This window comes from Asparagus officinalis, chromosome 9 (assembly GCF_001876935.1).
Source record: "Asparagus officinalis chromosome 9, Aspof.V1, whole genome shotgun sequence".
In the NCBI taxonomy this organism is placed as follows: Eukaryota; Viridiplantae; Streptophyta; class Magnoliopsida; order Asparagales; family Asparagaceae; genus Asparagus; species Asparagus officinalis.
In genome coordinates, this window is record NC_033802.1 from 5239497 (window position 1) to 5264053 (window position 24557).

General features: G+C 35.3%; 2 protein-coding genes across 2 annotated transcripts; both read left to right on the forward strand.

Moving 5' to 3' along the window:
• On the forward strand, nucleotides 3354-10089 carry LOC109824835 (auxin response factor 7-like). Its single transcript, XM_020391484.1, is given in 15 exon segments — nucleotides 3354-3902; nucleotides 4680-4795; nucleotides 4974-5069; nucleotides 5202-5258; nucleotides 5424-5576; nucleotides 5681-5765; nucleotides 6486-6576; nucleotides 6725-6889; nucleotides 7150-7269; nucleotides 7360-7435; nucleotides 7678-7875; nucleotides 8057-8392; nucleotides 8395-8610; nucleotides 8713-8903; nucleotides 9386-10089. Coding segments are annotated over 15 exon segments (2130 nt in total). The 5' UTR covers nucleotides 3354-3853; the 3' UTR covers nucleotides 9567-10089.
• LOC109824357 lies at nucleotides 21605-23951 on the forward strand. Its single transcript, XM_020390936.1, has 8 exons — nucleotides 21605-21807; nucleotides 21899-22123; nucleotides 22193-22363; nucleotides 22485-22676; nucleotides 22743-22814; nucleotides 22887-22958; nucleotides 23038-23226; nucleotides 23302-23951. Exons 1-8 carry the CDS (start codon nucleotides 21645-21647, stop codon nucleotides 23451-23453), a joined length of 1236 nt encoding a protein of 411 aa, XP_020246525.1. The 5' UTR covers nucleotides 21605-21644; the 3' UTR covers nucleotides 23454-23951.

The following is a 24557-nucleotide window of genomic DNA, read 5'->3' on the forward strand; positions in this document are numbered from 1 at the left end:
AAAGGTATAATAATAATTATTTATAATCAAAAATAATTTTTATGAAAATTATTTTTCAATTTGTAAGCCAAACGTCCGAAAACGTTACCGAGGCAGTGTGCCAAAATATAACTATCACATGAAAATTTATTTCTCTAAGAAAAAATATCATTTCTATAAAGTTTTTTTTTTCTAAAAAATGAATTATTTAGTCATTTTTAAAAAAATTTAATGTTTTTAAAATTATGTATTTTGGTAAGGGCATTATTAGAAAACTAAATTTTATTCCCACTTGTGAATAAATCATACAAATAGTGGGAATGAAAATATGATTGTCATTCCCATTTCATTCTCTAAACACGCCCAAACATGAAAATGAGAATTAACATTCCATTCACACATCTATTCCATTCTATTTCCACCTTATTTCTATTCTCACTTGACTCCATTCCCGCGTATCAAACGAGGGGTAAAAGAAATGAGTACAAGGCAAAGAGGGGAAACTTTGTTTCTCTTTCCCCCCTCTTCAAAGTCATAGAATTCCAAATATACCAACTTTCCTTATTTTTTTAATCACATCCAACCCTTGAGATTGCCATCCAAACAAAAAAAAAAAAAAACTTCATCACAATAATCAATGGCTCTCTGACTAACTTTTCAAGAACTAATTGAGAAAAATAAAGCAACGAGATTTTGTTTGCTAGCAAAATCCACATGAAAGTAACCTCATATAATTTAGTGTCAAGTTGTAATATTCAAAGCAAACGGATGATTCCGATTATAATACTGCCCCCTTTCCTCCTAGCTTGCTCCCTCCTCCATTGTTTGTTATGTGTAACCATGACGATTAGTATAATAATAAGTAATAAAATATGAAGATTATTATATTATCAAGGGTCTAGTTCCTAAACAGTGCTTTGGAAGCAACAATGTCTTTGTAACTTGTTCCCAAAATTTGGACTTCTAAAGTTCTAGCTTGCTCATCAAAGGCCGGTTTGGTTCAATCAACACATCATGGAAAGTCAAGGAATGATTGCGATTATAATAACGAAAGATTAGGTTTAACTTTAATTAGAAGCTCGGTGTTAAATTGCTTTTTTAGAATTTCACTAAAAAAATCTGGTAATTTTACATGTGAAACCTTACGCCATATATTATTTGCGAATGAGCCCGTTATAATTATGAATTTTGTCCATGCATCTTTTACTCAAAAGAGGTATATATATATATATATTTTGACATAGTTCAAGGTACACGCATATGATACAAAGAAATGGTAGATGCATGTAAGCGAAAAGTTTCAGTTATAGTGAAATTTTTATTCTAATCAGAGAAAGTAACTTACACATGTCCAATTCATTTTCTATTTGCGGAACACCCCCTTATATAGAATTCTTATATAACTTATAAATATAGCAAATTAAGGTGTTATTAGCGTAAACCAAACATTTTTAATTCCTTGCTGTCTATTAAAATTTTTTCCTTCTATTAAAATTGGAAGGTGTCACATGCGTGCGGCTCTCTATCTCATGCGGGAGCACTAAAAAAATGTTATTTTATTTTGCCGGAATAACAATAGCCAGACTCTGGTGCCTGCTTTTGGGAAGACAGATATTAAGCCTACATTTAACGGTCGCCGTCAAAAAGCAGACGGCAGGTGACGTTCGCAAGGCAATGGTACGGTGTTCGGGCGTTATTTTAGACGTCCCTCGGATAGGTTGCCCTGCTGGTGCAGCTTAGCGCGGTGCCAGATGGTTTTTGCTGTTGTACCCTTCAGTTTGGATCCTCGCTTATCGGCTCCGCAGCTGAGAATTTGCCGGCCTTCATCCCCAACCATACTGCTTACCTTGTACCGTCAGCTCCTCCTTAACTAACCTGCACCCGCTTGTTAATGCTGGAAACAAAATTTTCTATTTTTAGTAGAAACAAACGTCTCTTTTTAAAACTAGGTGATCCGAAAGGTATACCATTTTCTAATATAATCATGTTTAGTCATTAATTAAAGACTAATTAGCACACTTAAATACCTCACAGTTTCTCACTTGTTTTTGACAATACTTATGTATCTATACTCTTAAGTTTCTAAAAGTAGCATATCTAATATCTTCTTATTTGAACACGAGAATTTGCTTGACACTCTCAAACCAACTTTAATTTTTTAACTCTTACAATTTGTTAAATTCACTATTAAATAGAAATTATGAATTTCATTAGACTTAATGCAAGAGCTCCTCATCGTCCTCCTCCAACACCATCTCCTCCGCCTCGTTCTTCGTCTTTAGTGTCGGAGACCGATATGTTGTTTGACTGATCCTCCGACGATAACTTTGACGAATTCGAGGATTTCGCCATTGCCATTGCCGATCAAATTTGGGCTTGTTTTGCTTTTTGGGGGGAAAAGAAAGAGGGAGCAAGGAAAATTAGCGGGAGAGAAAAACGAATCATATTGAGTTTTTTCCTATATAATATATACGCCCAGATCAACAATATGGCTGAAGCACGCACCTAAGTTCGATAGTGGCGGAGGGGGATGTCGGTGTCTGTGAGAAAAAGGAGTAAGAAGGGGAGAGGATGAAGGAGATGTGTTAGAAAAGAGGAGGAATGAGAAGCCATGACCATTAGATTTAGAGGGAAAAGAAAGAAAGAGATGAGAGTATTTTGGGATTTTTATTTTTTATTCTCTCTCTATGCTTAGTTGGCAAGAAATAATTGCTAAAGAAGGGCTGCAGCACATGGATCTTCAATTTAAAGTCTGCAGCACATGAGAAAAAGTTAGAAGGGCTGCAGCACATGAAGTCATTACTTTTGGAACATTGATGTAATTTTTCCTTTTTTATTATCATCTAGCTTTTTTTATAAATTTTGCTAAAACTAGCTTATGTGGCCATGCGAGCAAAAAATCGGCAAAAATTTAAGTTTGCACCGTCAGAAAAATTAGTAAAATTACAATTATATCATTCCATGTCATTGACGCGTCAATAAGATTTAATGATAATTTGTAAAAAGAACCTAGGCTAAAAACAGAGCTAACATTATGAATTCTTACGTATAACTTCTAAGCGTTGTGGATTCAAGTGATATCTAGCCAATATAGCAACGGCCACCACTGAAAAAAGGGTAGAGGGGGAAAAAAAATCCCATATTAGCATTTTACCAATATTTATTATCGTGGTCCAGCGGGGCACAAGTTACCGCGCGTAAAATCAAGGAAAAAAGGAGGATGAGGGAAACAGGAGCAGCAGCGAGCAGACAGCAGTTTCACGGGGTCCCTTGTAGGGTCTCCCAGCGGCAAACCAAATAAAACCCTCTCTTTCTCTCTCTAAAACTCTCTCTCTCTCTAGATTAAAACATCGACCAACTCTCTCCACTCCTTCACTCTTCTCTCTCTCTCTCTCTCTCTCTCTCTCTCTCAAAATCCCTCACTTTCTCTCTCCTCCGGTTCTCCCTCCTCAACCTCAAAAATCAGCGGAATTCTCACCAGAACCCTGGCTCGGGTTGAAGATCTCGCCTCCATCTCTAGTTCCCGCCAAAACTCGACAGTTTCTGGCGCTGTTTCGAGGATTTTGGGGGGGAATTGGGTCGGATCTCGTTTTTTTGGGGGGGATTTCGGCGTTAACGGTAGGTAATTGGAGCCGTTTTGTGAAGAATATGAGCTGGCGTTTCTAGTTTTCTTTTATTAATTGGCGGTGAATTTAACGGATAAGGTGTGGGAGTTTAAAGGTTGAGGGTTTGGAGCTCGCTCGTGGAGTTAATGTTGGAGTTAATGAGGGTTTAATTGGAAATGGGGTAGTTGAAGTGGTGCAAATTGGCGTCTTTTGGTGTTATGTTAAGAAAAGTTGTGATTTTTTTGTTGGAGTGAGGGGTTGAATTTATCATGGAGGTTGCTTCTTCTAATCATCAGGCTGGAGCTCGGCCTTGTTTAGGTTTGTGTTCTTCTTTGAATTTATTTCTTTAGTTTTGTCTTGTTTTCTTGTAATTCAGTTATTTTTTGGGAGGCTTACCTTGAGTGAGACTTGGGCAAGATTGCAAAATTTAGTACTTTTCTAGCGTCTGTTGTCAAATTCTTTTTCCTTTGAAACTATGGGCGTATGTTAAATAATGGTTTTTTCTCAAATGGGGACAACCAATTGATTTGCCCAGCAGCTGAAGTTTTAGATAATTAATTTTCTCTCTCTATATTTTTTTGTAATTTTTTGTTTTCATTTCCCTTAATCCTATCATTTTCTGGAAGTTCTTTGCTATGATAATACGTTCCTATTTCAGGCCAAGCAAAACTTTTGAACTATCTGAGCAAATTATGGAGTCATTCTGCTCAAGAACGTTCTGTTTTAGTTTAACAAATTTTTCTTTATTTCCCACCTAAATTTTAAATGCAATAGACTGGAGATTTATGAGTCAGACTCTGCTCGGTTCTATTTCATTTTCGTAAAAGTTTTGATTCCATGTTTGGTTGGCTTTGGTAATATTCTCTTTATATGCTTGTTTTCTAATTTATACATCACTTATAACTCTGCTTCGTTTAGAGGTCAAGATCAAATGTCTTTTAACTTGGTATTCATCAGATTGTATCTTGAGGATCTCTTGCTTTTGTCAGTATTAGTATTGGTATAGAGGTTCAGAGCTATTTTTCTAGCTAAGTAAATTTCATGTTGATGTTCTTCTTCTTAAAAAAATCCTAATGAATCCCTTTACAACTTTAGGCACTTCAGCTGATCTTTTATATAAGGAACTTTGGCATGCTTGTGCTGGACCTCTGGTTACAGTACCCCGAGAAGGGGAGCGGGTCTATTACTTTCCCCAAGGTCATATGGAACAGGTATTTGCAAATTCTTCATAATTCATTTTGTTCCTATTAATTAGTTCAAAGTTTCATAAAGCGTGTGGCATGATCCACCCCCCTCCAATCATCTACTTCTCTTTGAGTATGGTGTCCTTCGAAGCCTAAAATTTAAGTTCACCCTAGTTAATTTTTATCTGAATTTGTTTGTCATTAGCTCGAAGCATCTACCCATCAAGGGCTTGATCAGCAGATGCCCTTGTTTAATTTACCAGCAAAGATCCTATGCAGGGTCATGCACGTTCAGCTTCGTGTAAGCTTTCTTCTGTCATTTCTTTGCTTTCTATACTTCTAATCCCTTTATCCTCTCTTCCAACTAATTTTCTGTTTCGGCACTTTTAGTCACTTGTTTTACTTATGTAATTAGCTTGTCTCTATGTTATAGGCTGAAGCAGATAGTGATGAAGTTTATGCACAGATTACCTTGCTACCTGAACCGGATGTGAGTATTATTTTCCTGAATGTCTAGTTCCTGATGGTTTAAATAAAACCTAACTCTTCGCCAAGCTTCAAGTACACATATGCAATTATATGATTGTCCTTTTTTGTTTTTATTTGTTAGTTTTGCAATTTATGTTGATATATATTTCTCTAAACTTATGATCAGCAAGGGGAGGTCACATGTCCAGATCCTCCACTTCCTGAACCTGAAAGGTGTACGATACATTCCTTCTGTAAAACACTCACTGCTTCAGACACAAGTACCCATGGGGGATTCTCAGTACTGAGGAGGCATGCTGATGAATGCCTACCACCATTGGTAAGTGCCAATAAAAGCTTAATGTGCTTTGATAATCACAACTGGAGAATACCTTTTGCGTTTTACAGTTTTACCCTACCTTATACTGAAATTTCTCGTTCTAGGACATGTCACAACATCCACCTTGGCAAGAATTGGTCGCCACAGATCTTCATGGGAATGAGTGGCATTTCCGTCATATATTTAGAGGTTTACTTCTATATTGGTTCTTCGATCTTTCCTTTTCATTATCTAATACTGTACTAGTTCACTGAGATATTGATAATTTGATATAGGTAAAGATAGTATAAGTGTACACGTATCATCATATTGTGTCACTTCGAGTTATTACCCGGGCATTTCAAGCTAAGCATATATTACTGTTATTTAAGAAAAGCCATACTTCTGGTTCTACCCCTATTTGTGTCAAGATTTCAAAAAATTTAATAAATGTGCTTAACAGTTTATAGTACATTAAAACTAATTAGAAAGACAAAATTGGAAAGAACTAAAAACACCCTAATTACTATCCGTTACTCGATAACTCCCTCAACTCCCCACATTTTCTCGTAGTAAGATATTTTTAACTTTTGGCAATAAATTTCTAAAAATCTATTCATATTAGCATTGATTATTAAGGTATTTAAAACATTTTTTATGCACCAGTTTACTATATAATGCATGCATCGCATGCATCGGGGAACTTCTGTAGATTTTAAACTAGGTCATCACATTTATCTATACTTAATGTGATCTATAACCAGATTAACTAAGTTCTCTGTCAGCACATATAGTTTTCTAGATTAACAAATGTTGTGCAGACTGCTATTGTGCACTGCACTAATAATAAATAGCATTGAGCTTTGACAAGGATATCAACAAATGTGGAAAAGGGAAAGTAAAATTTGAGTTTCATTTCCATCTTTGCAGGACAACCTAGACGACATTTGCTCACTACTGGGTGGAGCATCTTTGTTAGCTCAAAGAAATTGGTAGCAGGCGATGCATTTATCTTCTTGAGGTAAAGAGTATCCTCTCTGACAAGAGGTTGGGTAAAATGTCATGTTGCCCTTGTGTTGTACGATGTTGTTTTGGGTTGAGCTAGCTCCTTCAAAGTCTAGAGGATCACCTCTTTCTGGATTTAATATATATAGTTTTCACATATGCAGGGGTGAGAATGGAGAATTACGAGTTGGTGTGAGGAGGCTTATGAGACAACTAACTAATATGCCATCGTCTGTTATATCAAGTCACAGCATGCATATTGGAGTCCTAGCTACTGCATCACATGCCATATCTACTGGCACACTTTTTTCTGTCTTCTATAAACCCAGGTTTGTGATCTGTGAAATTAGTTTATTGCTTTTAACACATGCACACGCATCCTTTATGCTTGTCTTAAAATGCGCACACACACACACACACGTTCTTAGTTGATGATCTAGAATATCATCAGAAATATTGGCCTTAGTTGATGATCCAGAAAATCATCAAAAATACTGGCCTTTATATTTGTTAGCACGGTTCATTGTGGTAAACACTTGTCAAGTAATGTATTTTTTTTAATTTAACATATATGCCTTTTTGACTGCAGAACAAGCCGTTCTGAGTTCATCATAAGCCTCAATAGATATCTTGAAGCCAAAAACCACAAGCTGTCTGTCGGAATGAGGTTTAAAATGAGATTTGAGGGTGATGAAGCTCCTGAAAGAAGGTATTCTCGAAGGATTTTAAATGACTTGACATGTACAAGGTAGAAAGGAGTATTTTATCATTAACCAAAAGTCTTCTATGCTGCTTACAGGTTTAGTGGTACTATAATTGAAGTTGGTGACTTGGGATCATCTAGATGGGCAAATTCTGAGTGGAGATCTTTAAAGGTAATATAAGTTTGCCCCTAACTTTTCGAATTCGGCGGAAGTCTAGTAACTCCTGATAATAGAGAATTCATCATTAGCTTATGTTTCTTTAATGTAACGAATCATTTTAGTCAATTAAGATTTTTTTTTCTATTAAAACAATGGCTTTTAATTCTAGCTTGCACTATGCCCTTGACTTCTGCCATTCCCTTTTGCTCCTCTATTTTCTTCTCTGGTCTTAGTCTAGGTGCGAACTTGTGCAGGTTCAATGGGATGAACCTTCATCCATTATACGTCCAGACAAAGTTTCACCATGGGAAGTGGAGCCACTTGTTGCATCCTCCCAACCACAACCAGTACAGAAAAATAAACGTGCACGACCACCAATTTCTCCCTCTGGAGCTCCAGATATTCCTTCAGATCTTGGTATGATACCACTCTTTATAATTTTCTATAGTTATGTTCAAAGACTCATAGTATGCAGGACGTCTTCTATTTATTTGAATTTGTGAAGTGCTTTGATTAAGATTATGTAGGTGTTTTCTCTGAAAATCATTACCTGAATTTGGTTTCATTTTTAGCACTATCTAACTGAACTTTGGCTGTACTCTCTTTAATTAGGGATGTTAGCGGCACATTTAGTNAACTGATGCTGCTAAAACTTTCTCATTTTCGGGTCTTCAACGAAGCAGAGAATCTTATCCATTCTCCAACCCCACCTCTCTTTTCTCGCCAACAGCAAAACCTGGCTCCATTGGATTCAGTGGGAGCACAGCAGCATCACCAATTCCCAGTAGTCCTAGATCTGTTGGTTTCAATGGGAGTTCTGGACCTTTACAATCTCCCCGCAGTACAATGTACTGGCAAGCTCATGCAGATGCTCAAACTAAATCATACAAAGAACCAACTAGTAAGAAGCAGGTTACGAGCAATGGCAATGGCTGCCGGCTCTTTGGAATATTGATAGAGAATTCAACTACTGCAATAGAACTTCACCAGTGGCTGCTGCTGCTGCTGCTGCTGCTGTTGTTGCAGAGGACCGACCATTATCGTCTCATGATATTGAATCTGAGCAACAATCTCATCCTTCAAATGCCAACCAATCTGATGCCCCTGCCATTAGCAGTGAACCGGAGAAATCATGTCTTAGATCTCACCACGAAACTCAGAGCAGGCAATCACGAAGCTGCACCAAAGTGAGTCTAATTTCAAGTACAGCATCTCTGTTGCCAACCAAACCTCATACTCAAAAAGGTTCTGATTTCGGGCTACCTGTTCTAATATCTTCGTACAAACAGGTTCACATGCATGGAATGGCAGTTGGGAGAGCAGTGGACTTGACAAGATTTGATGGGTACGAGGACCTCCTCCACAAGCTGGAAGAGATGTTCAGCATTGAAGGGGAGCTAACCAGTGATGTTAAAAAGTGGCAGGTTGTCTACACCGATGATGAAGATGACATGATGCTGGTTGGAGACGACCCTTGGCAGTAAGTCTCTAGCTATCCTATGCAATCTAAAGTTTGATTAGGGGCAAATTTCACAAAACTATGATGAATTTTGGGGGCTTTTTGGACAAAACTACCATGGATTTTTGTTGATTATAGAACACTAATATGAACTTTTGAAAGCGCGGAAAAATACCATGAACTATTGGAAGTTCTTTGGAAGTTGTTGCTAACAGCATCAACGTCTGGGATACCTTTACTCATACTTATCATCCTTTACTCATACTTATCATCCCACGTGTGATAGAGAAGAAATGCATGTAAAGTTTAAGCGTAAGGGGAAATTTGCCAAAAAACATGACAATTTACCCTAAATGCGGTAGGACATGGTAGTGTATCTAAGAAAGTCTATGGTAATTTAGTTCAAACCCCCGAAATTTCATGGGAGTTCTATCAAAATTTCCCATAAATTAATTTATCTGACTGTAGTTTCTCGCCGTCCAAACTTTTTAACTGAACTGCAGCGAGTTCTGCACCATGGTTAGAAAAATCTACATCTACACTTGCGAGGAAGCCAAGCGTCTGTCCCCCAAATCAAAGCTGCCAATACTCAAAGGCGAAGGGGTATGTAAGAATGCTGAGGGCGATGTCACGAGAAACGCCCATGAGGACCAGGTGTCTGTTTCATCTGATAGGGACTGCTGAATGCTGACTCGTTGATATGCATCAAATAGGTTCTTAGTCGTTTTCGTCGAAATCTCCAGCTAGCTAGCTATCGTCAGCTTGTGATCAATGACGGGTCACCGTATATGGCAAATGTTATGGCTTGCCATGCTCTTTTTGTTTGGTATCATTTGGTTAGGCTTTGGTCATGGTGGCGCGAAAGAAGGCAAATGAGCCGCGGGTGGCTTCACATCTTTCATATCCTTTTGTTCCTTTTATTTCATTTTGAGTAAATATGGTACAAACTATTATAGGACAACGTTGGAGTCATGCTTTGTCTCATGTTTTTTAAGATAGGTATCAAAATGTTGCTTGCTTGCGGGCTGATACCTTTCAGTTCATAGCGTTGGATTGCATTGATCATGTGAAGCTGTATTTTTTGTTGTGTGCGGATGAGACGAGCCATCAAGGGATGTGTGATCACGTGTGTTGTGATGCTCTTGCTTGTAAATGTGGGTGAGGTTTGGTATGTGACTGGCACATGCATAAGGTGGGTTTTTGTCAACTCAAACCTTTGTTAGTTCTTTTTTGGAGCCCCAACTAGCTTTACGCTCCCAAATCGATCAAGTCGTTTTGAACAATATCACATTGAACAAAAAATAATGATAGGGGCACACCCTCTACCACATTCCTAATCACACCATCTCTCTTGTTACAGTACACAGGGGAGTGGTAGAGAGTGTGCCCCTAGTGTCTCTCAATAGCCTATTTTGCATACTAATCAAATAGCCTATTTTCCTTCACTGGTCCTTTTGTAAAATTAAAAAAACACCGCTAATTACTTGATGGAAATTTTAAAAATTTCAAATGACCCCTTAGAAAGTTTGAAATTTACAAAAAAGAAAATAAAAATAAAAATTTACAAAGAACACTCTGGAAATTTAGAGAGTTATAAATAGACAAATTACAAATGACAAATGAAAAATTTAAAATTTAGAAAAAAATCAACAAAATTATTAAAATTACAAAAACAACTTGAAATCCGAAATTTACATCCAATTCTCTGAATATATAAAAATTTAGAAATGAGTCATGAAAATTTTATTTAAAATTTACAAAAACACCCTACAAATTTCATAAAGTACAAAAACACCATGAAGAATAAAAAAAAAATAATACCAACAACACACTGAATATTTTTAGGAGGCTGTTAGAAAATTTTATATTTTCAAGGGTTTTAATTTTTAGGATTATTTGTAATTTTCAAATTTTTGGGATTTTTTGTAAAATTTTAACTTTTAAGGGTATTTTGTAACTTTCAGACTCCTAAGGGCTGTTAGTACTTTTTAAAATTTTTAGGATGTTTTTATGATTTTAAAATTTTAGGGCTTTTGTGTAAATTTTGGATTTTTCAAGGTTTACAAATTTCAGATTTTCAACGGACTATATATACTTTTTGGAGTGTTTTTTTATAATTTCCAATTTTGTCAATGTGCCATTTTTTCAATTTGAAAAATTTTTGGAGTTTTTTGTTGTATATTTCACTACAAAATCATAAAAAAATGATCTGCCACGACACCCTCTGTTAAATTCTTATTCGTTATTTCACAAAAGGACCGCATTGAGCAAAGAAATATAGTATAAGGTGAAAAATATGCAAATTGATACCTTAGGAAGTAAGTTGAAACTTCAGCAATACTTTAAGGGGGAGTTAGTCATTTTGTCCCAAATATAAGATCTGCGCTCTACTTTAGAAATATAAAGTTTTCGGGTGTAATATAGCATTAACAAAGGTTTGAGGGTCTAATATGAGAAAAAAACAAACAAACAAAGAGTCATCTCATATTTGGCTCTGCCAATTTTGGATTTAATTGTAAATTATGTTGTTTAAGGTTTGACAGATAATTGGGTATCATGTTGTGATTATTGTTTCTCCAGATTCAAATTCCCATATTATTGCGAGTGTTTTTCTTCAATTTTTATAATTTGATAACTTGCAACAATATCTACCATAGAGTATTTATTATTTTTGGAAATTGTTTCTTAACCGCGTCATTTGTAAATGGACCCGCTTCATATCCATATATGTCCATTAGTTTCTTCCTCCATTGCTGCCAAAATATCAAACTCAAATAATGCTTAATTAGTTCTCCACAAGTTCTATCTGATTATGTGATGGATTTTTCCTTGAAATCAACACCAAATATAAAGTAGCATGCAAACTTATAATAAAATCCAATATAAAGGTCACCACAAAATAATTCAATCAAGCCAATCATAATTCACGTGACATAACTTAATGGGGGGTCAGATAGACTATTAGAAATAGCCAATTATAAGTAGCGTTTTCATACACAATTGAAATAGCAAATTTTTGGCATTTTTCTTCCTTTTTGAGATGATATTATGAAGGCTCAATTTATTAAGAAGAAGTAAATTGAAACAAATAAGTTGAACCTAAACAAATCATAGACCTGCAAGTGAAAATAATTATATACCCTCTGAACTATACTTGGCAGTAGAATCTCTTTTACCTACAAGATGAGAGTTATTTCGGTAAAGAAAGATGTCAAAACATCAAGATAGAAGTTCCACGATCTTAGAATTATATGATCCAATCTCACGCACCAAGGGGGGAAAAATATAACATATAATACACATAAGTCATGTGTAAAAAAACAAAAGTTGAGAGAAGATAAGAAAGAAATACATTTTGGTTGAAAATTTTATGAGTAGAATCTAGAGAGGAGAGAAGATAAGCAAGAGATCCTAGATGACAAGTACAAAATTTGTGATATTTGTATGGAGGGAATTAATTTTGTTTCCCTCGAATTTTATTTCCCTCTTAAAAAAACCCCTCCCATTATCATTAATGCAAGATCATTTCTTAACCCCCCACCCCCCACCCTCTTAGCTTGAGATCTTTCCACCGATAATTGTCAAATCCTATTTTGCCAAAAACTGAATATGATAAAAAAGTTGACAGCCCATGTTAGAATTAATATAAAATTTTAATTCTCGATTTTCACCATAACTCCAGAGTTTTAGTGTAATGGTTAGAAGAACTTATATTAAGATGACATCAGATTAACCAGGTTCGAATCTTGCTAGCCACAAATTTAATACGGATCTAAAAAAATTATTATCGTTGCGTGAGTCCAGGTTCTTAGCCCATAAAAGGGCACTCAACCAGTGGGACATGTTGGAATTAATATAAAACTTTAATTCTCGATCCTCATCATAACTTTGAGTTTTTGTGCAATGGTTAAGAAGACTTAATTTAAGAGCCCATGTAGGTCAATTATAGTATAAGTAGCATAGACTATTTTAGGCTGGAGGTGTTTTAGCATGGGTACTTGGGTTCAAGCGCTAAAATGAGTTTGACTTTTTTATGAGAAGAGCGCTTAACATTTTACAAATTTTCTTGCGTGCAATTTTCCATTAATTTAAAGTGTATAAAATACTTTAGCTAGAAGGGGGAAAAACTTGTATACTTGCATCGGTTAATTGTGTAAGACTTTGGGTCTTTCACCTTTGCTCACGGCTGATCCAAGCTTGGGCAAGGAGACGCTAGTTTTCTAGCTAAAAGTTAGCTTTATTGAATTCGTTTGATACTTCAGCGCAGGGGTGTCCAACTGGGCTAGTTAGGCCCGGCTTGGCCTAGAAAATCGGGTCCGGACCAGGCAAAAAGGGGCATCCGGACTCGGGCCCGGTTGGACCAGGCCGAGTCCGCCCAATGCCCGCCCGGTTGATTTTCTTTAAATTATTTTCCCTAAAAAATGAAAATTTCAAGAGTAATTAAAAATAAAATATGCGAAAAATTAAAAAAAAAATCAATCATATTATTAATCACTTTTAATTATACAATTTTCAAATACAAATATCATAGAAATTAAAATGTAAAATAATAAATTATTTATTATTAAATCACTAACATTTACAAATATTTTTTGGAATTTCTCGCATCACAATAGATGAATACATTCCAACTAGGTTGACACATATTCATCTATATTACTATCATTTACAACTCTTTTCAAAATAAATTATCAAAAAATTACAGCTAAGAAATAAAAAGTACAAATTAATATGTAATTTGACTAATTTCTACTCTTTATCTCTATCTCCTATTGTCAACACACCAAGTCTATCTTCAATACTAGCCATTTGATCGATGCCTTGAGTTCTCTTCTTGAATCTCCACCAATCTTGTAGGCATATTACCACCGGTATGGTAGACGGATCTAGTGATATCTGTGATCGTCGATCAAACGTCCTGATATACTGAAGGCAGATTTTGAAGCTACTGTAAAAACCTGCACCATTAGTAAATCGTGAGCCATGATGGAAAGTATATGATATGAAATTGTTCAATATGCTCTCCACCATCGCAAAATATCAAAATCATTATTTTGAGCATCAATGAAAGGTGCGGATAAATAATATTCACTTTCAAAAACTATCCTTAATCATGATCAAATCCACGGCTACCAGTTAGCCTCGCTATCATTAATTGCTTACCAAAACTCTTATCTTTGCCCTGGCTTGAACTCGTAGAAACAGAAGCTATAGGTTGATGTGTACTTACATCATATCTATCTGCACACTCCCAATATAATCTTTAAAAATAATATTTATTAGTGTTATCATGAGTAAGAGTAGTAGTAGTCTGACCGTCATAAGTGTATATTATCATGTTTTCATATAAAGAATTTAACAAATTTTTAAGGCTAATATCCTTCAAACATGAATCCATAAGAACCCCCAAACCAAAAATAATAGGAATATGCCTAAAATACTTATTAAATTTACTTTTCATTTGAAAAATCATATTTTCAAGTTAATTATCCATACGATAAGAAGTAATTTTTTTTTAAATATTTAAAAACTGTAAAGCAACTTGAATAATAATTGGATGATAATAACCAGATAACAATATAGTAGCATTATAAAAAAACTTATAACATCTCTTTTACACTATATATAACTGTCAATTCTTCATTAGTTATTCCATACATACTACTAGAGCTAGAACTAGAAGCATTGAAAGCAATAAAATCATTTATAATTTCTTTATACTCTATTACTACATTTAACATTGCATAGGTGAGATTCCACTTATGATCAACATCTTTTGGAATTAACCTGGTTTCTAAATATTTGTCTTTTATAGAATTGTTTCCATATTTTAAGTTTTTGTTTAGAAGCATTATGAGCATAAGCTATAACCTTAATCTCTTCTACCATGAGTTTAATTTTATTAAATACACTTTGAACAAATTAATTTTAAAATATAACACATGCATCTAATATAATAAATATCACCATGACATGACAATAGCAAAGATGATTTGATATGATCTACAAGTACATTATTATTACTTGCATCATCTAGTGAAAGAGAATTTTTTTTTTAATTTCTAAATTTTAAAAGTTCTTCTATTATTAAATTTGTAATATTAATACCAATGTGTGAATCTTCAAATGTAATAAAAGAAATAACTCTTTTAGACATTTACCAACTATGATCAATCCAATATGCTGTGATACATAAATAACTATTTTGTGCTCTAGATGTCCAAATATCAAAAGTTAGAGAAAGTTTATAATTTAAATTTTGAAAATAAGAAATTGTTTTTGTTTGTTCATCATGATAATATTTCAAAATATCTCGTTGAGATATTCGATGAGAAAATTTTATAAATGAGGGATAAAAACCATCTCTAATCATATCATCAAATTCATCATTTTTACTAATTTAAAAGAAAGGTTTTTAAGAACAATAAACATGATAACACATTTCTTAGCTTTAATTGAGTCATAGTTCCAAAAACCGAGGCGACCAGAGGTTGATGATTGGGAGAGTAGAGACTGACGGATGTCTCCTTGAGACGTTGCCGCTTGAGCTCTATTGTGCTTTTCTAAATGATGTTTGAGGTGGTTGGTATCGCTTTTATGAGCTTACAAAATATGGCAACACAATGCACATTTAGCCTTTTGGATGAGAAATTTACCATGATGATCATTGGAGACTTCTATCTTCTCAAAAAAATTTCATACATTGGATCTCGGTTTTTTAGGAGCTTTAGGTGTGGGATCATCGCTACCGGATTCAGGACCAACATTGGTAGGATGAGTTGCAGTAGGTGTAGTAGAAGTAGGGGTAAGACTCATTTTAATATTGGGAGTTGGAACTTGCCCTACATAATGGAAGGAGGAATTCATTTGCTTGGAGAATTGGAGAGTGAAAGAGAGAATAAGAGAGTATTAAAGAGAAGTAGATGGGTTTTGGATGAGAAAATAAATGAAATATTTCTCTATTTATTGAGGCAGCCACATGCTAAATAACAAAAATACCCTCAGATTTTGACCGTTTTGTAGTTATTTTGGTCAAAAGACCAAAAATAGCCGTTAAAGGATATTTTGTAGTTATTTTGAAAATCTAGGCATTTCTCGGGCCCGGGCTGAGCTCGGGCCCGACCGCGTAGGTGGTTCGGACACCGTCCGGCCCTGGGCTTCAGGCCCAAATGGACACCCGTACTTCAGCGTGCATACTGCCCTCTTGACGTTGCATTAATTCTCCACTCCATCTCATCATAGGTCCAAAATCGGAAATCATTTGTTGGTGATTATCTAATTTTTTTGTTCTCATGATTCTACAATAGGACCCCATGAAGGGATGGTTTTACAATTTCAAGATTCTAAGGAGTTGATTTGCAATTTTCTAAAATTACCGATTGACGCTTTAAGCAAACGAAGCAGTTCACTAAAAACAAAACTATCCCTCATTTCTTCAAAATTTTAACCTAGGCCTGCTTCGTTTTTAGTAATAAGTAGATTGTTTTATTTAATTAATTGATGTACTTACACCTCATGTCTTTTTAGGCTGATGCTGAGCAATATCGGTAGGAATTCCCTATTTAGTTATTATTAACAACGTCTTATTAAGATATCAGTATGGTGCGTGAATTTGATCCTTCGGTAGGTATTAAAATGGTCGAAGTTGTTAATCAGTTAATTTTAGAATTCTTTGATTCACAAGATAGATTAATTGAGGAACATGGAGGTTCTTTCCCTGGTACTTGTCTGCTACAAATTTTCATGCATTTTCTGTTCATTTCAGAGTGAGGATGGAAAAGATGGACCAATAACCCCATAGATATTCCTTAATTGTGAATTCTACAGTTTCAAATGCACCCTACAAATCATTAAACACATAACATTAATGATCAACAATGCAAAATATATAAGAGACTGTTGCAAAAGGTTGAAGACCTTTACAAATTTAGAATTGATCAACTTTCAATTGCTCTGGATCTCTTCTTTCAACGTGGCTTATCTAAGCCACTGAAATATGTTTGGCAGCCAACTTATATTAGTTATAAGCTAAAAAATTAAGTTGCGCCAACTTAGCTTATTTTTTTGGTGGCTTATAAGCTGGGTTGTTTGGCCAAAATGCCCTTTGATTTAACCGCCTCCCGTTTATCTATACCATTCCTAGTCGATCGTGCCATCTCATCTTCTGTCCAAGCGAACCGACTCCAGAGCATAATTCCATTGCGAAACCTTTAACCCTAAATCAACCCACTCCATGGCATAATCGTACTCCAGATCGGAAAAATGGCCAGCGAGTCAACTCCCAAAGCAGTTGTCTCTGTCAATTTCAGCGAAGACGACGACACGTCACAGTACGTCATCTCAAAAAGACATTCGAGCACAGTAGAGTGCACTGAAGCTGGCACATCAATTACTTTTTAAAAATGATTTTTTAGAAAACTTCTTTTCAAATTACTTTTGAAAAATATAAATATTTTAAAATTATTATATAAAAATATTATTAATCTAAAAATATATATTTTTTAAAGAAAATTTTTTTATTCTTCCAAAAATACTATTTTAAAATAAGTATTTTTAAAAGAATATTATTTTTAAGTATTATTCTTTGAAGAATACTACTCTAAAAATATGAATTTTCAAAAAATATTTACTTTTCAATTGTATTATTTTTTCAAAAAATATAATTTTAGTAAAAGTTTGAAAAAGTAATTTTTTTTAAAATGAATATTGTAATATATAAAATTAACTATTAATTGGTTTTTATTTCTTGAAAGTAAAAAATAAGTTGCATATATACAAAAAGTTAAAGTAGTACTAAACAATTACAACTATAAGAATTTTTTTTAAAAAAAAATTGAACCAAACAATTGTAATTACAGTTGTATGCATGAATAGTTACAACATTTCAGTTGTATGTAAGTGATAGTTGCATTGCGACTACAATTGCAACCTACCAGATGTAGACTGCAACCTTGACGAGGGAACACAGAATCATAGTTATATCTTAATCATAGTAAAGGATATTCCATAGCATATAACTATATTCTCTTTTATCCTCTTTTTACAATTCCCATCACAAACTAAAGCTACTAAATATTCTCATCAAAGTTTAAATCTCGTTAAAGCACAAGGCGCTGATCATATATTAGCTTTTGTTTCCCTTTCCTTTCCACATAATGCCTTGATTAGCATGTGGGAGTACATAATTCATGAGAAAGTTTTAGTGATAACTTATATGTATCTCTAAAATATTCCATGCCCCAAAGTCCAAATATTCCTAGTTGAGGATTCTGTGATCCTAGGAATTGTAATCTTAGAAATTCCTTCATTGAACATAATCTATATCTATATCTATCTATCTATTTATATCTATATCTATACTACTATAAAAAGAGGATTGATGTGTTAAAACTTTTAATTTTCTTTTTTGACCTCTCAAATTTTGATAAATTCTAACTATGTTATTATCTCTAATAAATCTTTCATTTTTTCTTTTTTGACCTCTCAAATTTTGATAAATTCTAACTATGTTATTATCTCTAATAAATCTTTCATTAAATAAATATAACCTCTTATTAATTGTGCATCTCCTCACCTTCCTAAATAATTATAATTATCAATAATATTATGATTATTAATTGTTTTAAAAAATGTAATAAAATATTTATAAAATAAGTATATATAATTATTGGTAGCAACAAATTAAATTATTATTATAATTATTATGAATTATAATAAAATATTCAAAATAATAATATAAATCATATCATATCATATCATATCATACTCTCTTTAAAAGAGGGAGTTGTGGAAAAACTTTTCATTGATCATATTGCCCCTATTCTTTTTTGATATTATATTCTAATAATAAATTACATAAATTAATTATCATTATTAATTAATCATATTATATGTCACTTCAATTTTGACTAACTTGGCCCAAAAACTTCTAATGTTATTGTAAAACTCTCATATTAATTATTAATATCGCATAATACTATATTAATAGACAATTGCAAGTTAATAAATTATTTAGGAAGGAGTAGACAATATAGAATTATCCTAAAATTATACCATGGCACTCGCGTAGGAAAATTATGATTACGTATACTCTTAACTGGTCGTTTTTTCAGATTTCAGGCTCGTGTATATAGTGCATGATTTCACTCTTATATTCATATATATACATTGAATTGATCTCAAATCAATTTCTAGCATACTAAAATATTAATAAATGTTATTTATCACCATATAACATATTTATTATTATTTATTAACATATTTTTAAATTCACGGGGTTTTACATGAAAACCTTTTAATATATTATGATAATCATAAACTCTTTTGCAACTATGTTATAGTAAATACATAAACTAAAAATCAACAATTATAATATTTGACCACGTGCATCGCACGTGCATTCCACCAAGTAGAATAATATATTACTAAGTAGTTTTGAGAATTATACTATAATTCAATGAGCAATATAATAAATAAATAAATATTTATTCGCATAAATAATATAAATATTTTAATAATATTACATAAATTATGAATTACACTATTTATTTAGTATTACAATTATGAATTACACTATTTATTTAGTATTACATTATTAAATAAATAATTTAATATTATTTTTAGAGAATATTTTCTCAAAGGTTATTACATGATACTTAATAATCTATACTTGGTAGCATTTGAAAACTAACCTTTTTACAAAAAAAACATTTAATATTAATAACAGTACTATTAATTGTTAATGATAGGATAATAAAAAATTAATATTGTAATATATAAAATTAACTATTAATTGGTTTTTATTTCTTGAAAGTAAAAAATAAGTTGCATATATACAAAAAGTTAAAGTAGTACTAAACAATTACAACTATAAGAATTTTTTTTTAAAAAAAAATTGAACCAAACAATTGTAATTACAGTTGTATGCATGAATAGTTACAACATCTCAGTTGTATGTAAGTGATAGTTGCATTGCGACTACAATTGCAACCTACCAGATGTAGACTGCAACCTTGACGAGGGAACACAGAATCAAGGAATTCAATTAACTCTGCCTACTTCCCATTGTATGACGAAGCGTGATATATAAATTGTCCAACCCACCTCCATAAATTCACCCCCCTTGTTTCCATTCAAAATTTATTGTATTGACTAAAATTGCAGACCATGCCAGCCTCCAACATTTACTTCCAAATTTAAGGAGTTAGTTGGGTTCATTTATAATGCATGTACTTGTTACGTCCACTTAATTCACCAGCTGCTTTCGGGTGCAATTTTTAATGGAGACAGCCTTTGGCCATCAGGCTTTATGAGGACTACCAACCCGTCTTCAGCCTTCTTCAGTTCTATATATCCTGTGCCGTCTCAGATTTGATTTAGACTAGTTCGCCGGGGACGATCGAAGATCACAACGATGAAGAAGAAACTACTACAGCAGTCTCAGAATAAGCTTACACTGGATTGGGAGGTATTGGAAAATTCAGGTGATCTCTCTCATCACCGATCTCTTTCCCATACGCTGATAAATACTGTAGTAGTATTTTTAGTCCCATTTGACTAAATATTTTGCAATTTGAAATAATTTTTTGTAGTTATTTCACTAATATTATATATCTAAAAATATATATTTTTAAAATAGTAATTAGTAAATTAAAAAAAAACTTAAAATTTATACAGTCTTAGGACTACACAAATATGTGTATCTTTACTACAATCTTATATCATAATAAATTATCAAACATATCACTAACTATGCTTAAAACTCCCTACAATGCAACCTTTTATAGAAAACTAAAAAATTAACACTTACACACAACATCGTAGACGATTATTCTTCTCAAAATTTTTGGTATAATTTTTTCTCCAAAAATAAAAATATTTCATTCCTAATTTATATTTAAAATTTTTATCTATACGGATGATGTTTATAATATTTAATTACAATATTAAAAAAATATTATGATAAAAGTAATCCGAAAAAATTTCTCTATCTACCACCAAAATTAAAAATATCACATGTCATAACTACCACATTATATCATTAAAAAAATTCTCTTATCCACCACCAAATTAAATAAAATATCCTTCCTACCAAAACTTCTATAAGAACCCATTCATTTCCCACTTATACATGTCATTGAAACAATAATTTTTCCTTTAAATTTTTGGTCTCAAAATCTATTCAAATAGTAAGTTATGACTTTATTATTTGTTGATGTCCATGTTCCTTTTATGCAACTATTGGAGAAGAGCAGATGGCTCGGGAACAAATTCAGTGATGTACAACGAGAGCTTCGAGTCCGTAAGAGCTGAGAGTTCTTCAAGTGTTTTCCTCACTTTTCGGGTCGCTATGGTGACGTGCTGATTGACGATGAGAAACCTAGAAGTGACCGGACTGTTCTCGACGTTGGTTGTTTCCGCTGGTTAGTGAACATCCGCGTTGGGTATCTTGTTCTCCGGGTGAAGAATCGATGCCACATAGAGCCTTACCTTCCCTGCCGTTTTGCTCGTCAGTTCGGCTATGACCAACTATATGTCGGGAATCCAAGCCGTAGCCTGCAGGTTGAGGGAGGACTTATTGATGGCGTACGAGCATGGCTGTGGACTATGGTGGGCTGCACTGGAGCCCATTTTGCTCTTCCTTCATATAGGCGTAAGCCGCTGACCACTTTCCTCAGTTGCAAGTGGTTCCTTTCCGCCCATGAATCCATAGGTGTGAGGAGCCTTTCAGAGTTACAGTCCGAGCACTCGGTCCAGGTTGCTATGATGGCTGCTCGCAGGGCTGAGCTTGCTCAGAAGCAGAGAAAGGGGCATACCGAATCTCCTTTCCAAGATGATGAAGAGCTCCTTCCTACGGGTGATGACGACGAGACTTCTGAGGAGGAATATGTGGATATCGATACTGACAGAGAAGAGCTTGATACAGGTTTGTCATGCTCTTAGATTTTCCTTCTCCATTCTACTTGGTATAAACGACAGATCTTGTTCGTTTAATGAAATGACCATTGTCACTTTAGGTAGGGCAGTTGACGATCATGAGTCGCCAGCTTCTCGTTATACGAGCTCAGGGCCCGGCGATCGAGCTCCAACGCATGTTGAGATGTGTGACAAATCCGTGCATGACCGACCTGTTGGTCCTAGGAGGGCTGACGCCCCGAAAAGGAAGAAGACCGCTCATAAACCGCACGACGGTCAGCGTCCTTATGGAGTGGATGTAGGAAGCATCGCCGATGGAGGGGAAGGTAATATTTATTTTTATTGCTTTGTGGTGATTTACCTTTTGGGATTCGTAACCATGTTTTATGCTCCAGGGTTCTTTGAAGAGGGCGAGCTTCCACCGGGTCCGGTATCTCCTGGATCTGATAACATGGATTGCTTCATGCAGCAGATGTGCGACGCCCTTCATGATGGTTCTCTGGGCATCGATCTAAACATTGATCTTGAGCAGGTGAATAGTGTTGAGCCCATCGTCCCATATTCAGGTATATCTACATCCAATGATACCCTCCTCAAGCATGGGGAAAGAATCTTCTGTTTTTTTTCTTTTTTTTTTGCTGCAGGTATTTCTGAGCTTTCCTTTCCTCCTCATTCTCCAATATTTAGGTTATCCTGCAGATGTCGTGATGGAAAAGCCAGCTGAGGATGGAGCCTATCATGATGTAGGTTTCGAGGAACGGGGGTGTGCTCCTGTACCAAGTTTCTCGAACCCCGACGCTGGATTATTAACCGACATGCTGGCTGAACAGACTGCCAGAGGAACCATGAGACCACCCTTTGAGAGTGATTCATTCACAGGTATATATCTGATTCCCTTCATCTTGCCTGATCTTTTGTCTGACTAACGAAGGATTAATATTACAGCGCCAGTCATTGGGATTAACCCAATATCGATTCCCGGCATATCTAGCTTACCTCGGAGTGACGGGCTTGCAGGTATGCATACGATCTTGGATGTCGCACTGCTTTTCATTCATTTTTTTTTCTAATGGATGAGTGTAATCATAGGACCAGCCACTTGGGCCGATACCCTTATGACTCTTGGCATTCCCGTTGCATCTGATGACGGTGGGATTACCGGTATGCATACAATCTTCTTGTCCCGATTCTCCTTATTTGTCCAAATTTCCATTTGACTAATACAGGAGTGTAACTATAGGACCGGCCGTTGTGCCTGATACTACTACAGTTTCCGGGACTGAAAGTTTGCATAAAAGTGGCGTCTTCATGCCCTTGCCGAGTGGTATGAGCGATCTGCCTACAGGGGTTGATATACCCTCCATGACCACTTCTGCCATTATCTCGGAGTCCGCCGGACCTCAGCCCGAGGGGACCTCCGCCGGCGTTGGTATGCTCGGAATTTGCCTTTGAATTTCCTTATCGTATTCGATAATCTGCTAAACTTCTATGTTGTTGCTTGTAGGATGTCGATCCTCTCTATATGAGCGTGTCCGCGTCCTTTTGGTCGATACCGATCCTAACAGAGACATTTTCCGTACGGACCTCGGCTTCTTCACTGCCTTTTATAACGGCATGATCGAGAAACTTCTTCATAGAGGATACTGTCTCGATTAGTTCAGGCGTTCCTTTTCTCGCCACATGATGATGATGAGGGAAGAAGGATGCCCGGAATTGGCCGATTCCTTCACTGCCGATTTCGCTGTTCTGGAGTCATAGATCCGAGAGTTGAAGTAATTGGAAACTAACGGGGCTTCTTCTTTTGTGTCCTCTCAGCTGGAGCATAGGCTGGCACAGTGGCGCGACCTGAGATCTTCTATCGGATGCGAGCTTCAGTCACATGAGAGCTCCATTGCGCAGCTAATGGCTACCGTAGCGAGGAAAGATACGGATAGAGCTGAGCTACTCCGCTCTTTGGACTCGAGCCGCGAGGAAGTGACTAGGTTGAAAGAGGCCTTGAAGCGTGCCGAGGAATCTGTTACTCTTATTGCAGATGACCTGGCCGGATTAGAGTGTTCTCGTGAACAGGCACTCGAGAGGCTAGGATCCACCCAGGAGAGACTGATGAAGCTGAAGAGTGAAGCCATGGAGATTTTGAGCAGTTCTGAAGAATCTGCTCGAGCTGATCTGCAGGCAGAACTCGAGCGGAGTTATGTAGATAGACTTTTTAGTTTAAAGTCTCATATTCTCAACCGCCAACTGCCTTCGGGCTAACGAGCTTTTTATTGTATGCTTTTGACTCGATCTATTAATAGAGACTCCGCATTTGCTTCTTTTGTGATTTTTCTGTGAATGACAAGATTTATGAGATTTTTGGCAAACCCTCAGCCATCAACGGGTTTGATGTGTCTTTACCGATTACCGTTTGAGATCGGACTAGCATGTGAATTATTAAACCCGTCTCACATGTAACGTTGTGCTAAGAAAATCGCTTTTCTTAGACTTGATGCTATGATTTTGAATACATAGACTTAACCATTTCTTATAGGGAAAAGGCACCCCGCACCGCGTATTAGGCGACGACTTATCCCTTCTTAGGTTTCGGGATAAAATTCCCCAGGTTTAGACCCTGATGTCTTTTTCAATCGGCGAAAGACTAAACCGGCCATGTGTGTTAGACATAGACTTTGAGATTTTTCAATCGGGCTAGCATGCAGATTGTCTAGATCCGTTCCACATGTAACGTTGTGCTAAGAGAGTCAATCCTCTGAGGCTTTGTGC

What these genes read in the sequence shown, in the direction of transcription:
- LOC109824357 (XM_020390936.1), top strand. Translation starts at nt 21,645, where the DNA reads ATGATGGCTGCTCGCAGGGCTGAGCTTGCTCAGAAGCAGAGAAAGGGG. An exon ending in TGAGAGTGATTCATTCACAG is followed by an intron (nt 22,677 to 22,742) that starts GTATATATCTGA and finishes TTAATATTACAG; the next exon opens with CGCCAGTCATTGGGATTAAC. An exon ending in TGATGACGGTGGGATTACCG is followed by an intron (nt 22,959 to 23,037) that starts GTATGCATACAA and finishes GTGTAACTATAG; the next exon opens with GACCGGCCGTTGTGCCTGAT.